The sequence below is a fragment of the Haliotis asinina genome, chromosome 16, assembly GCF_037392515.1.
Source record: "Haliotis asinina isolate JCU_RB_2024 chromosome 16, JCU_Hal_asi_v2, whole genome shotgun sequence".
Lineage (NCBI taxonomy): Eukaryota > Metazoa > Mollusca > Gastropoda > Lepetellida > Haliotidae > Haliotis > Haliotis asinina.
Window position 1 is genome coordinate 40,642,797 of NC_090295.1, and position 16,532 is coordinate 40,659,328.

Genomic DNA, 16,532 nt, shown 5'->3' on the forward strand with positions numbered 1-16,532 from the left:
TCTGAAGAATATTGAGGGCATGTTACTGCCGCAAAAACTATACAACGCGGTAATTCTAACTAGTCTCTTCTTTCAGAAGCGCTTGATTTCACTGCCACAAGACAATACATGGGTTACACCTCAATATAATAGTTGTTGTAAACTGGATATTCTGAAAAAGTACTTTCCTTCTATTGATGCTCTTATTGTAACTGTGATATCATACCCCTATTGACTATATCCCACAGTTTGCATGAATATATCTACGTCAAAAACATCGTGAGACTTTGAGGTGATAGCTTTAAACAATACTTCACACAAGTATTGTGCCTGGAATGAACCATTGCTTCAAACGAATACTATTCTTTCTTGCCATAAACATAATTCACTTCTTGTTGTCATTTTAATAGTATACTCAATCGCCTTTTCGTACCAAAATGTATGCATCGTTTTCTTTGAGTTAGCCATATGAACTTTGTGAATAATGACGCTACAGCTGGGCCATACCGTGTGCTGCGGCTTCATATAAAATGCACCCAAAGTTAGGAAATAATCCGGAAACGTACGCAAATCTGGTCATAGCATGATGTATTTCCTACCGTATTTGCATTTAATTTAACGATGTACTATCCGGCTTTGGGTCCCGTGTAAAATACAGGTTTACTTGACGATACGTTCTGACTCAAGATAGCCACAATATTCAAAGTACAGTGTAGATGTCATTTTAATCTTAACTTTACCCCCCATAGTCAGTTTCCGTGTTTTGTCGAGAACTAATATCATTCACATTCCCATGCATTTAAACCCTATCCAAGGGGTCTAAGTTGCTCTGAAAGCGTGAAGGAAGACATCAGATGTTGTACAGGTCGTCGTAGCTAAACACTGGGTCTCTGTATAGGTTAGATCACGAGGACCTGGAGTCTAATCGTTGAAGTTGTTAGTTAGATCACAGGCGCGTTGCGCCAAGTGATCTAACTAACAACTTCAACGATTAGACGCCAAGGTCCGAGTGGTCTAACCGACTTAAACCATGATACATAATTAAATGTGTACATGTACATTAAACGTTATCAAAACAATGATAAATTCAATGCACTATGTTTCGCTGCGCTCTCACGTTTTATTTTCACCCATCAGGTCCTTGAAAATTTCGCGTTGCACGTGCTTTCACATGTCACTTACAGCACGTGCCATCTGATATATCTGAACACGATAGGGGCTGTTTGACAACGTAATGTGGCCCAGAATGCGCAGTGTAATTGTAGCAATTGATATGCTATTCTCGATTAGTGGCGAATGGTTGAATTTTTGTTTGCCCCGAACGGGAGGTATTCGTGAATAATTTTCCCGCATGCGCAAACATTCATCAAGATACATGCTTTCACATTCACCGCCATTGCCAGTGTCAGCCGCATATGCTTCAGAATGTCTGAAGAAGAAGATTTTCCGTGCTCACAAAGGTATTTGAGCTCAAGTGTTTATGCAGTTTCTGCGACAAATTATGCTACTCTGTACAGTGATATTAGCGACAACGACAACGTTGGTGAGAATTTGCAGACTGCTGATAAACATCGTGACATGCCGTCAAGTGAGGATGATGCCATGTATGTAGCTTCCCAACAGATTGAGAGTGAGTTGTTTAAGACACAGACAAGTGAATCTCTTATCATGTCTTCGAGCGATGATGATATGATATATGCACTTTCACAAGAGATGGAAAGGCAATATGCGAGGAAATTTACAAATAAACATTTCAGTGAACCTTTATCTGATCGGGAGGTTACGGAAATGAGCAAGACGACTGTGCCAAAGAAGACACAGAAGTCTATAGAATGGGCATGTCGTCTGTTTGAATCTTGGCGAATTTCGAGGAATGGAAGGATACTAAATGGAGATACATCGGGCATCAACTTAGTTTGATTCTGCATGATCTAAAGGATCTTAATGATGACGAACTTAATTATTGTCTGTGTAGATTTATTATGGAAGTGAGAAAGGAGAGCGGCGAAAACTATCCCCCCAAAACTTTACGACAGTTGGTGTTGCTTATTCAAATGAAGTTGGTGAATTTGGGAAGAAATGTGCAGTTCTTATCTGACCCGGTTTACACAAAACTGAAAAACACACTGGACAACGTCATGAAAGTGAGGGCAAGCGAAGGCCTTGGAATGCTTCCAAGACAGGCAGATGTCATCACTGTGAATCAGGAGCAAGTACTGTGGGAGAAAGGTATTGTTGGCGATTCATCTCCGCAGACACTGCTTGATACTATGTTATATTTGATTGGCCTCAACTTTGCTTTACGCAGTGGCGTTGAACACAGAACTTTGACAGTTGAACAACTTGAAATTGGAGAAAATGACCAGGGTGAATTCATACGCTACCATGAAAAGGTCAGTAAATGTAATCAGCGTGGTTTGAAGGACTACCATGTTGCACCCAAAAGTGTTACTGCGTATGCTAGTGATGTATCTCATAGGTGCATCGTCCAACTGTACCGGAAGTACCTTGGTCTTCGCCCTATTGATGCTCCTACAGTTTTATACTTACGTCCACTAAGTAAACCCAGGCCTGATCGATGGTATTCAGTGTCGCCCGTAGGAGAGCACACACTGAGTAAAACTGTATCCAGATTGTGCGCTGCTGCCGGATTCAGTGGTAAGAGTTTCACATTCTTTTATCTAAAAACGGCATTACTCACAACATATTACCATTATCAACTTTACAGTGTCAAAAAAACCACAATGAAAACATTATACATTTCTACCTTGAACCATATGTTTCTTTCCAGTAATTTAGTGAGATGTGAATGACAAAGCATTTCTTGACATATTTAAATGTTGCAATCATTCACCTCCTGACTTGTTTTGATTGTGTTAACATTTGTCTTTTCAGGTTTCTACACAAATCACTCGTTGAGAGCGACGTCTGCGACGCGGCTGTTTCGCTCAGGTGTAGATGAGCAGTTGATTGCAAAAACAACTGGTCACAGGAGTAACGCCATTCGCAACTACAAGCGTATCTGTACTGAACAAGAGGCGACTCTGAGCAGGATAGTGCAAAGGAAACCAAGAAAGCGAAAAAGTGAAACGGCAACCATGTCATCAAGTTCCTGCGAGAAATCCTAAGCTTTGCAAGTGACCAGTACCGAGGGCATCAACATTTCTGTCAACCTTACGGTCACAAAATGAAAGTTTGTGTATGTTCGGTGAATAAAATACATTCTGCAGTATGCATTGCTTTTACTTTTTATGGTTCCATTAACCCATGACTGTCTTACTTCAGCACAGATATTAGACTACTACTGGTACTACGTTTTAAATGTTTGCTCTCATGTTGGAATCTGACATCTGTACTTTACATCGGCGTTTGCCAGTTACAACCATCCAACCAAAAGTAGGCGCAGATTGTTGAAAAAGGTCTTATGGAACAATTATGCACTGCTGTTTTTTCCTAATTATTGTTTCATAAGACATTTTCAATTGCAACAATCTGCGCCTACTTTTGGTTGGATGACTATAAGTGGCAAACGTCGATGCGACGTAAAACTGTCAGATTCCAACATGAAAGCAGACATTTAAAAAGTAGTCCCGGTCGTAGTCTAACTACTATCTGGGTTGGTTAGACTACGAACTGAAACAAAACAGTCATGGTTTAAAATGAAGTACATTCGAGACTGTATTCAACTATTATGTTTAATACATGTATCTTTATGTCACAGGTCTGTGAATGCTGAATACTTAGTGTTATTGCCTTTTATGTTCCTGTTTTAACAGTGACTATATATCGCGTTCAGCGTCTGTTTTATCTGCTGGGATGTCCCAGCGTTTAACCCTGACTCACTTTGCTGGACACTCTGACCCCATTGTCACCTTATCTCGGATCACCTGTGTGGTGCGGTACCCACAGCCTCTACCTGACACTGGAATGTCGGGGGTCGACCACCGGAGGACGCACTATGCTATAGGACGTCAGCAGATGGTGCCAGTGTTTGCAATACTTTAATTTGCCAGGTGGTCACTATGGCCTACTGCCGCCTGCGGACTTTAAAAGCCCTGAATGAAATCTGCAGGCCCATTTTGTTTACGCCAAACCAATAAAAGATAAATGCACTACACTTTACACAGTTATACACTGTTTCTACAACATCAGTTAGCAAGGACTGTGGCGCAGAGAGAAATTTGGTGTTTGGTGTTGCTATTACTCAGCACAAGGCGTTGAAATACCAGGAAGTGGTACTGTAAGTTATCGTAACATGATGAATCATGTATGGTTCTCGAACGTTAATAAAGAGAAAAACAATATAGATTCTGTTTACAAAAGTGCCAGATAATTCACTGAAGGCAATTAAAGCCTGCAAATATTTGAAACTGCCGGCCCAATGCAATAACAATTGTCACTGGATCTCCCAGCCAGCGATTATTTCGAACGATACATGGTGCTTTTGATAACTCAGGCTCGGAGTAGACACGTGTCTATCCCACTATGTGTGTGTGTCTGCATATGCTTCTTCCACAGTATCGCACACACGCTCGTGCGCTCACAGACAGGTCAAGGAGAAATGAAATAGGATATACATACACGTACATATATAATCTCTCTCTCTCTCTCTCTCTCTCTCTCTCTCTCACACACACACACACACAGACACACAGACACACACTACGTTATACCCGGCGTCACAACGCCCACAGGTATATCTATTTCGCGCTGGTGACCCTGTGACATCCCCTATATAAATAATCCAAGTGGTTCGGTTCATTTCGTGCATACAGATTCTTGCATTTTGAAAGTGTTCAGCAGATTATGTATACTGTGCTCTATATTCCGGTCGGCTATCATTAACACCATATTGTTATCAGCTTCTACAGTGTGAGCCTGTGTAGAATTCCCTTTTGGTGTTATCAGCTGAAAAGATCACACGGTCAAGACGTGGTCTTTGATAATGTGTGTATTACAGGATTTCGAAGCATTTTGTACTCGATAGTAGAGGTGTATGGACAACACTATCATGGCGACAACGGCAACGGCCCTCATCCTCGTCTCCCTCATTGGCGGCGCCGTCTCACAGCGTCCAAATATTGTATTCATCGTTGCAGATGATCTAGGTAATTGTAATTTCAGAATATAACAGGAATGCTTATTGAGTGGTTAAATGATTGACAAACTAAATCACCTTATATTACTGTAACAGTTGCCTGTTTTGTAAGCCTTACAAGCCTTACGGCTTTGTTGACATACTTGCTTTTACTCCAAAGTTCTTTGCCTAACATAGATTTTATGCAATGTACAGTGTACACGTTGTTAGGCTGTCGCTTGTCAGGTTGGTATGTAAGAGGTAGAGTGAAAAAAGTCGTCAAGGAAACGTAGTTCAAAGTTGAACCTTTTTGGGAGCGATAAAGTGTGACTTGGTTCCAATCCTTGTGGCTATGGCCGTTAGTGATTCTAAACCTGGTTTGTGATAATACAGCAGCATTTCGTGTGTATGCATGGCATTTTCAGGCTGGAATGATGTTGGTTTTCGGAATAGCGAGATGTTGACGCCTAACATTGACAAAATGGCACGAGAAGGCGTGATACTGGACAGACACTACGTGCAGCCCTTATGTAGTCCGTGAGTGAAGTCAGACATTGTATATTTGTATTTGTTCTGTCAATATTTATGTTACATCCATGATAGTTAACAATCCTCTCATGCGATCTTAAAAATGAATAAAAAAATAAATAATTTTGTTGTTCATGTTCGTCTGTGGTACACATGTTGGCATTTTGTCGTCACAAATGTTCCAAACTCGCCATGTTGAAAACACCTTTCAGATCCCGAAGTGCCTTTATGTCAGGGGTCTATCCATTCAAATCTGGCCTTCAGGTAAGTACTCGAGTAGTGAGTGAGTGAATGAGTGAGTGAGTGAGTTTACCTTTACGCCACCTTTAGCAATATTCCAGGAATATCACTGTGGGGGACTCCAGAAATGGACCTCGCACATCGCATCATTGTGGGGAATTGAAGTGACGAGCGAAGGATATAATCTCTACGCTACCTCACCGCCCCTGCTCGTTTAAGGTGCAGGATTGGAACATACCAGTGCATTATGTACCCTCAGACCTTGACTGATATATCAAAGACTTGGTGCCTTGACTATATCTCTATGGTTCCGACATATCGAAGTCGTCTGCGCAATGTCAAAAACTCATACTGGAAGCGAGTTTCGGAATTACCGGGCAAAAATTCACGTAATAAAAAACAAACATGAAACAAAGGCGTACATGAGATTTATAACTTTTACAAACAGAAAACATTTTCCAGAAACTGGAGTCAAAATTCATTATAGCGTTACTCTTGCCTTACCGGCGATTCATTAAGAAAGAATCTGACGATCAAGATGACCCCACAGATGTTCAATAGGGTCCATGGCCTGAGGACGCGCTTTGAGAACTAAGGCAATGATGTTCATGTTGGTTTTCTGAACCACTTAACTTAAGAAGGTACTTTAAACATAGATTCCTTTTACTTGAGTACAGAAAAAAAAAACACGAACAGAAGTGAGCCGAAAGAATTTTAAAAAAACCCACAATCTTCCCTATTTTCAGCATGATGTCATACAAGCTGGACAGTCTGTATGCTTGCCACTAAACTACACCATCATTCCCCAAGAGCTGCAGAGACTGGGATACGCCACACACATGGTGGGCAAGTACGTGTCCTCATCAGTTGTAAATTTATACAGGAAGTGAAATAGGCATGTTGTTAACGCTCACCATACGAACACATATGTAAAGATTAGAGTTGGCTGTTGCCCGGATTCTCATATTGTGATAAATTAATTATAACTGTTCCTTGTATTGATATACCTATTGTGGTATACAAATGTATTGACTTGAAGGCTTCTGCTCATGTGTGTACATCATGAAGTCACAATAGCTCTGTGTGTGCGATGTCACCTTCTTTGTTGCTGTAACGGGTTACATCATACTTTCAGGCTCCACGTCCCCATCGTGTATGCCTGTATGCCCATGGTTTACAGATCAATGAAACAATATATAGAGTCCAATGTGTATCATTTAAATAAAATGTCACAAGGTGTTCCAAAAGTGGTGATAAAGGTAATGGTCTAGCATGACTTTCATGGTCAGTGTTGTTTGCTTCAACAGGATGTACTTCAAAGCAGTATGTAATTATTTTACTGCGTCCCAGTGAATCATTAAGATTCAACTCCAACTTGGAGGCATTTTAAAAGATACTTCCACTAGTAAAATATTTCATGAAACCAACAGAAATTAAAGGAGAAGTGGCGCTTTTTGAACACATTTTGTTGCTATCGATATCAAGGACAGATAATTCAAAGGGAGCTAACTCTTGATGACCAAATACATGGTACAGTCTGAACCAAGTCTGATATTAGTATCGCGACATACTGTACTAGTATATTGTGGTGTACCTGTGGCAATGTTACTACAGTATTGTTACCAGAGACTGAGAACCTCCTGAAGACCGGAAGAGTCTCCATCAAGCTTTTTATGTTTAGGTTTAACTGGGACCTAGTTCACTTTCAAGTTAGCCCCAGCAGTATTCATAAATGAACGTTGGTTCGCATTTAACACGAAGCAGATTAGCGTGCTGAATACGGATGCACTCACCTGTCCTGCCAGAGATTGATGACCATGTACCTTCAGGTGGCACCTGGGGTTCTGTGACTGGGCTTGCACACCAACCTTCCGGGGCTTCGACTCATTCTTCGGCTACTATAACTCAGAGGAAGACTATTACATGCATAATATGTGTAAGTACAAAGTTCATCTATCTACACGAGAAATACTCTAAGCAAAAACAAGAATGCGTTTTTATTTTAAATAGTGTTAATACCTTAAGTTAATCACGATTCCTGAACAATGCAACACAATGGCTGTTTACCGTACGGATGGTTATTAGTGTGACGCGGATATAGCTCCTCTCTGCTTCTTTCTCAGTTTTCCCAAAGTCTGCAAACGTGCACGACGTGCGTCTCTTCAGACTTCCAAAATGTGGTGTTACTGCAATTTGTAGACCTGTGTTAGTGAGCAATTCAATGGTCTCAAAAGAAACCAAACGGACTTAAGTATTTAGAGACACTACTTTTAGATTTACAATCGAATTTGAAGGTCAAATGATATATGGTACGTCTAAAGAAAGGTTTCTCAGAGATAATAGAACTGAGAGTGTCATCATAATGTTTATCGTGTTGTTAAGATCATCCATCAAGATGGCAAACAGGGGACACCGGTCTTTCAATAACTTATGTACCCTACCGCTGCGTTGAAGACACGGGTCCACCTTGTTCTCATGCTTCTGGTCGAGTTTATAAAGAAATATTACGGAATCGCATACCATTCCTCTTCTAGAGCTCTAGTGAGTCTTGTTAGCTTTACTGGGGCTGGGTGACGTGTGTACAAATAAACAAATTAGAAACGTACAATCGTAAAGCAAACATGCAGTATTTTGTATTTGGGTGTAGTGCCCTAGAAACGAAACACCTGGGATACCGAACCCAGTCAGAGTTTGTGGGCGTGCATGAAGTATAACGAAGACATTCATTGGCTGGTTATTTTGCATGTTACCATTAGCAGGCAAGCAGACACATAGGTGTGTTTGTGCCAATATAACAGACATTCAGCTTTGTCTGTGATAGAGGCTGCTTATCACATTTAACGTGTTTTTTGTGTATTTTGTTTATTAATGAGATGAGTAGATTATGTGCTATATGTTGTTTGTGTACACACCCATGACTAGACCTTATTATCCGTGCATTCCGCGAACCTATTCACTGCGCATGCGGGTTTATTTCATTGCGCTGTTTTCCAGCTTTATAGTTTGAATTTGCAATTTGGATAGTCTGCCACTGTAAGTTAATACTTATAGGAAACACCAATAGCTTGATAATTCATTATGATGGCGAGTACATTCACACCGATAACTATAAAACAGTTGTCATTGACCAGATGAACCTACATGGTTTATTTGTAAAACCATGGATACGAATGATGAATCCAAAAATCAAAAAGATAAGAACAGAAACAAATAGAAAAAAACCAACATGTCCTGACCCTAACCTGTGAGCAATATATATACTGAAGATTATCTCAAGTCCGTTTCTTGTACTAGCCATGCAGTGTTTTTATATCATCTGTGTGTGACACTCACTTACAGGCATTTTACGTGTATATTTCAGCCGGGTTTCTAGACTTCAGGGACAATCAAGAAGCTGAATGGGATTACGAGGGACAGTATTCCGCGGTGAGACACGTTATTTCAGGGGATCTGAAATCCCATCGCCCGACGCCTTGACAAGTCAGTTTTCATTTCACGCAATTAAATAATAGCGTTATGAAATAATTTATTTCACAATGATCATAAAGCAGAGTTATTTTCCTTTGCCATTTATCACTTCTCAATAAATATTCCACTAAACGTTAACACCAAATACCATTCCTTCATAATTATGTAATCATGATTATGAACACATACATCTATCCATTTTGTTTCTCGTTGGTCGCCAGTGGGTGTTCACACAGAGAATCGTCGACATCATAAGCACACACAACATGGACCAGCCGCTGTTCCTCTATCTCCCCTACCAGAACGTCCACTTCCCGACAGAGGTCAGTCATGTTTTCACCTATAGTTACATCAACCCTCCGGACTACTGGATTGTCTCCTTTTAGTGAGTCATAGTAAAACATTGTTTGAGCAGACCGTAGAAATGATCGATGGTACCATTGTTATTACCTACGAGTGCCAACATATAGGGGTTTATACTTTTTCATACCACGCCCTATGTCAAAATATCACTCTGTCACGGTAACGTGACGTCATGAACAACGGCGTGACATCACGGTTCTTCCGTGACGTTGCGGTCTACATGCGACTACGACGGGTAACCAACCCGTGTTTGGAAGTAGATTTGGGTTTCTTTTCCACGACTTCGGTAATACACAGAATATAACATACTATGTTTACGACACTCTTGCCTAAATGTCGGTATATCTCTCGCTCTCGCTCGGGAAATAGCAACATTTACGCGCTCGTGTCGTAAACATTGCATGACATGGACACTCATATAAAAGGCTCTATATATTAGGATGTATAAGCTTGTGTTTATGGCACATCACTATCGAGCGGTGATGATGAGAGTTGTATTTCAGTGTGGCCGTTTCAGTTCGTATCTATGACATAGGCATGTTGATATGTAGGGCATTAAACAAAGGACGGTAATTGGGAGCAATTCTGTTTTTCTAACAGCAAGAGTAATGGGTTGTGATTCAGGTTCCCAAGATATATGAAGACAAGTTCCCCCATGTTGTGAATACAGGAAGACGTATCTTCGACGGTGAGTAAAGGCGGACACATTTACTGTATGGACACCCACGTCCTTTTAATGTAAAGGTACTACATGTGAGTAATCTGTAAAGGATCATTTGTATGTCCAGCACGTTGATACTGGTAAACACATATAAGATGATCCACGACCTGACAAATGACCCCAATTTGCATACTTGGGAACGCCCCACAGAACGATCCACTTGAAACAAGAAGGAGACAGGTTGTCTGATAAATATCGAGAAGTTCATTTTCCCCGTGCGTTTCACGCATGAATTGTTATAGCACACTCGATTTGGGAACAGGTAAAACCCCAACGAACTGAATCAACACAATATACTGAGCAAATATGTTTAGGACCACCGATCCATTTCACGAAGCAATTGACATTTTCCTATTTTTTTAAAAACAAAATTGTTGAATATCTAAAATGCTTGTCAATGCCCCAATCATCTATTTGTCTTCGTCTTAACGAAAGGTTAGCGTGGAATATCAGAATCTTATGCCTGAAATTGTAGTCTTATCATTCGAAGGAATATGTGGTGTTGTTTTAATGGGTAAAGTTGAGTTTTCGTCTGCTAAATATTAAATAGATAATAACTACATATAGTTAATTGTGTTTCATTTAACTTTTTAATATGTTAAAAGTTATCTGTTACTGAATGGTGGTGGCTAAATCAGAGTAGCAAGGGGGAAATATTTTTATCCCATAATTTTGTTCCTATTTCTCTATATGGGCTGATTTTCATCCATAATTCCGCTGGTGATCGACCGGGAATACATGTCTTGGAAATTTATATAACCGGTTCCACAGAAGTGGTTAGTATTCAAACAATATTTCCAAATTTCTGTCATATTTTCATTATGGTCACCAAAATTGTGTACAGAAAACTGAAAATACCTTTTGACATTGATAAGTCAGTGAGAAATATCTTTGTACACAAATTTGTCGGTTTGGGGATTACTCAGTACCAGACTCAGTAGATTTATCAGTGACTAAAAAAACTCACCAAAGATTACTCTTTTTTATGACAAAGTATGGGAACAGTAAAAACCTGATATAGCATGTGTCCATTATTATACAAGACACAACAATGCTGGAAAATTAGGCGGACTTACTGATTTATGCTTTAATTATCACTCTCTGAATCAGTCTCGGTGTCTGAATCACTTGCAAGACGTAAGTCAATCACTAGTCTGTCAATTTCCCTTTCTACTGCGATTTTGCGTTGCCAGTAACTATCTTCAATTGTTTTGACATGTTTACAATATTCCGACCATTCTTTTGCACCGATTGCAGACATCCTTTCATTTATGGTAACTCTTAAGGAACTTTTTGTGAACTGCAAGTTTTGTGAAGCGACATAATTTTTCACATTTGCCCAAATTAACTCAATCGGGTTTAGTTCTGCGTGGTATGGAGGGAGACGTAGTACATCATGACCATGTTGCTTCAACATCGTGTCTACTCTGTAGACAGGACCCGATTTGTTGGATTTTGCAAGAAACAATAGTTCGGCTTTAAGCATTTTCTCATCAAATGAGACGTCGTGAATTTGTAGCCACGCTTTTATGTCATCTTTTCTGTTGGCGGTTGTCGGACATTTGTCCACTTGCTTGCTATGATATGGTGCATTACCCTTAACGATGACAGAGTGCAGTGGAAGGTTTGGGATCAACTTTTCCTGGAGCCATTTGGAAAAATTATCAAAGTTCATCTCGTCATGATAGTCTGCTGATTTGAGTTTGGAATAAAAAACAAGCAAAGCATTTGGAACAAAACCGTTTTCACCCCCTGCATGAACCACAATAAACCGAGGTCCGGTGTCACACGGAGGTTGAATCCCATTTATTACGACTTCACCCTCAAGTTGCCAACACTTTGGGACAATGTGGTGTACATGCAACCATGTTTCATCGTTAAAGATGAGTGTTTGATTTTCTTCTCTGTATTTCTTTATTTCACTCAAGTACATGTATTGCAAACGCTTGGAAACAATGTCCTTACGTTCCATTAAATGTTTACGGTTTGACTGCGTTTTTCGCCACCTAAACCCCATGTCTTTGAGACTTTTTCGAAAACTTTCCTTAGAACCCTTGTAGTTCAACTGGCAATTTGCCATATCATACATCGTATCCAGTGTGGGTAGTTGTTTTTTTTACACCATATAAACTTTGTACAAATTGACGGACTGCACACCGGTCGAAGTCATCAAGTTTGTAACTGCAAGTTTTGGGTTTGCACAACATGGTGGGACTGATGAATGTAGGTCCACTGGCAGTCCTACCACCTTCTGCCTTATTGCGCTTTAAAGTTGCCTTTGAGAGTCCAGTAGCAAGGCTACTTTGTAAAAGAGAATCTGCTTTGGTTGCACATTTTTTGTCCATATACATGATAACATTGTATGCTATCTCCCTTGTTTGAGAATGAACTATTTGCCCATGTTTTCCTAACTTGGACATTTTTTACTACAACTGAAATCTGTTTAACAGTATTGAGACAGGTGTAAAACAGTAGCGAGACTGGTGTTACACAGTAGCGAGACAGGTATTAATCAGTAGCGGTGTTGATTTCATGTCACGGTTAGCATGTATTGCACTTGCATAATCGTCAAGCTACCTGTAGCAGCCAAGTGTACTCGCCCAATTCGTTCTACCGCCTCTCTTGTCACAAATGCGTTTAGTGCGCAGGATCATCTAATATGTGTCTAGCAGTAGGATACTGTATCGTGAAGGCTCAGATTTAATAATATTAATGTAACAGTTGTTATATGAGCAGTGATTGATGGTGATCAGCCATACATATGGATTTTATCATATGCATTGTATCAAAATATCCAACTTTACAGGGATGGTGAACGCCCTTGATGAAGCTATAGGGAACGTGACCGACGCCTTGAAGAAGAAAGGACTGTACGACAACACGTTGTTCCTGCTTACAGCTGATGTACGTGACTGTGTGGGGGTGTTTTGCTGTTTTCACGCAGATAACTACGTGGACGGTCTAATCCACACTTGATTACTTTAGACCACTTTCATAAAAGTGGAACATTGTCAGATCAATGTTAAGCAGCAAAGAAACATACAAATATCTGCTTGTTGAATGTATCCTTGATCTGTGTTGTTGCAGAACGGAGGGGAGATATTCAGTCACGGCAACAACTGGCCCCTGAGAGGAGGCAAACACTCTCTGTGGGAGGGGGGTACGAGAGTGACGGCGTTAATGGCTGGGGCGGGACTCCAGAAGACAGGCTACACCTACGATGGGTAAGATCCTGACAACGAACGACAGTTGAATTACTACGCAGTAAAATAGAAACACGAAAATTGTAATACGGCGCCTCATAACCCTCTGTAATCGGATACGCAAAACTAGGTGAGATCGTTAATTTCGTATCTGTGAATAAGAAACAGTAAGAAACAGCAGTTTCGTATTCATGCTACAAAGCACAGATTCGTAGACATCACCTGACCTTCCTTTTACTGCCTGTCTTTCTCTTCAGAATGATCCACGCTGTAGACTGGCTGCCGACTTTGGTTTCCGCAGCAGGGGGAACACCGGGTAGGTTTATGGAATTATCATATTATATGATGTATGGCATGTTGACCTGTGTACGTATCAGTCATTGTATTCTTTGAAAACGCTTGACGCAAACATCGTTTGTAACGTGTACATCCCCCTAAACACGACCTATTTGAATATGTATAATACATCAGCAAGAATAAAACCCTTCATTTATGAGTTAAAAAACATTAACAGTGACGTCACTCAGAGAAAAAAAATGCAACTCTGACTCCACCAGTTATCAGTTAAAATGTTATCCGTGAATGTTCGTGGTCTAAGAGCAATTTAGTTATTGGAAACATGAATGCTTTAAATATAAACAGTATGTCCTGAACACGATTATATTTCAGACGTATGTCTATGTTACAACACTTTAATCATTGATTACCTGTCCACATGATGAGTTGCTATGGCAACTCTACGTTTGTCCGTATGCTGCAGTGACCGACAGAGATGGAATAGATCTGTGGGACTCTATCAGGAATGGCCTCCCGTCAAAGAGAACCGAGTTCATCTACAATCTGGACGACCTTATCATACCGAAGGAAGGCCAGGCCGGCATTAGGTAATCAAAAGCTATCTAATTCTGTCCGAAATGTCCAGCGTCGACTATTGCTACTGGGGTGTTGGGAAGATGGGAACGTGATAACATGCGGTACAAACACATGCAGAGGCAAGACAAATATCCACCGCAAATCGTCGTATAATATACGACGTACTTCATCAGTCTCGACGTGTGACTGGTCAAGAAATCTTCAGTGCCTGACTCTCAGGCAACACAGCCGTTGCTATATTGGCCGTGATACAGAAGAGGTGTGGGTAGAACATGTATCACTCGCTGAGTAGGTGGTTTTGTGGGATAGTGTTTCATTCGCCATATGTAATTTAACATTGTACGTCCTGTACAAACGAAAGAAACATGACAACGAGATGTGTACATGGATATTGCAGTGGATATAACTGAGTATCACCATAATTACATTAGGGTCGGAATCAAGGATGGTCATTTCCCTGAAACGCCCAAACCGTAGTGCTCTGTCCCTTGATCGTGGGTTGGAGATTCACCCTGGTTATTATGTGTCTAGGTTTGTCAACCACATGCGCCAGGATTTCCTCTCACTTTGTAACAAAGCTGAAAAATCTTGGAAACCAATTTGTATTCTACCTCATTGATCCTCTCATTTTTGTCATGAGATTCTCTCTGTTAACGTGTTTGTTTTGCCGTGGTGATAACGAAGGAAGAGACTGTGGGCATCACTCATAGCTTAAGTCCTTTGATGTATGTCACTGGCAAAACAGAAAGATCCCCACTATCCATTCGTGCAGCATGTGGAGTTTACTAGTCCGTTTAGTGAACCTAAATCAGACACAAGGATGCCATATATATTTTGTTTCAGGATGGGTGATTACAAGCTGCTAATGGGTTTCCCTGGAACACAAGATGGCTGGCATCGACCTATGAACAACACCGAAGATGATATTTATGAAACAACAGTATATAATCTCAACCCAGATAAATTGCAACTTTTTAATGTGATGGGTATGTATTGAGTTATGAAGTTACAGTAAAACCTTGAGAACCTTATGACCAAACCAACAAACTATGAACGAGCATATTAATGGATTTGGTGCTTATGTTTGGTGTCTTCTTGTCCCGATAATGTGCATCTTATAAACCACTGTTTCATCTGGTCTTGCAAAGACTGCATACACAACTGCCACACAATGTAATCAAATATTTATAATGTTACTGATTGCTGTATCAAACGTCCAAGAAGTTGACCTTGACCTGACCTCCACTGTTTCGTCCTTCAGACGACCCCACAGAAAGACATGACCTCACCTCCAAGCTGCCAGATGTTGTCGCCAAGCTAAAGGCTCGACTTCTGGAATACAAGAAACAGATGGTTGCCCCTAACTACCCTGCTACGAACCCTAACAGCGATCCCAGAAAATACGGCAACGCGTGGACACCAGGATGGTGCAAACTGTGATGCATGTATTACTTCAGCACTTTGCCCAGTTTCAGGATTTCTAGGCTGGGTCATGGTGTATGAAATACTCATCATTCTCACTTCTAGTCTTTACTCTCACTCCACTCTGTATTAACGTGCATGCGAAATAATACCGTATTTCCAATTTTGTTTGCGATATTGTCTTGTGAGGGGTGTTTTCGTTTGACTGATTTGATGACGTGCCATTCCATGCCACCAGAAAGTCTTTCTCTTGTTTGTTTAGAGAAACGTTGGTAAAATATAATATCATGCCTTCATGTAAAATACTTTAATTTCATTGGTCAATAACGCTTTAACAAGTTTCCCTATCCCCACTCTCAAAAGTGTAACAACTGGAAAAAATATTATCCGTTGCCACGGTAACCGCCAAACTCTCGGCCGAGAAGATGAGTCGCTAACAATCGTACGTCATAATATCACGCATGAAGTGCACGGAGTTCGAAAAACGTTCGATTAGCTGTTTTTAGTTCTCCATGTACACATTTATTTTACCGAATTTCACTGCCTTATTTAATCTATTTCATAGATTGAATCATTTTATTGCATGTTATGCTAGAATGTGTTTCACTCAATCCAGAAGTACCGTCGACAGGCAGACGCTATTTTGTTTACGTTGCAT

The 16,532-nt window shown here is 40.5% G+C and overlaps 2 protein-coding genes across 2 annotated transcripts; both read left to right on the plus strand.

Annotated features, from left to right (window-relative positions):
• Positions 1–1,961: 1,961 nt before the first annotated feature.
• LOC137267772 (transcriptional regulator QRICH1-like) lies at positions 1,962–3,107 on the plus strand. The gene is made up of 2 exons (XM_067802217.1): positions 1,962–2,637; positions 2,875–3,107. The coding sequence occupies exons 1-2, from the start codon at positions 1,962–1,964 to the stop codon at positions 3,105–3,107; spliced, it is 909 nt and encodes a 302-aa protein (XP_067658318.1).
• A 1,660-nt stretch (positions 3,108–4,767) lies between these two features.
• On the plus strand, positions 4,768–16,037 carry LOC137267880 (arylsulfatase B-like). The gene is made up of 14 exons (XM_067802325.1): positions 4,768–5,087; positions 5,482–5,593; positions 5,797–5,848; positions 6,571–6,674; positions 7,654–7,760; positions 9,186–9,250; positions 9,514–9,615; positions 10,280–10,343; positions 13,183–13,280; positions 13,464–13,600; positions 13,837–13,895; positions 14,340–14,463; positions 15,296–15,438; positions 15,714–16,037. The coding sequence occupies exons 1-14, from the start codon at positions 4,976–4,978 to the stop codon at positions 15,890–15,892; spliced, it is 1,458 nt and encodes a 485-aa protein (XP_067658426.1). The 5' UTR covers positions 4,768–4,975; the 3' UTR covers positions 15,893–16,037.
• Positions 16,038–16,532: the final 495 nt, after the last annotated feature.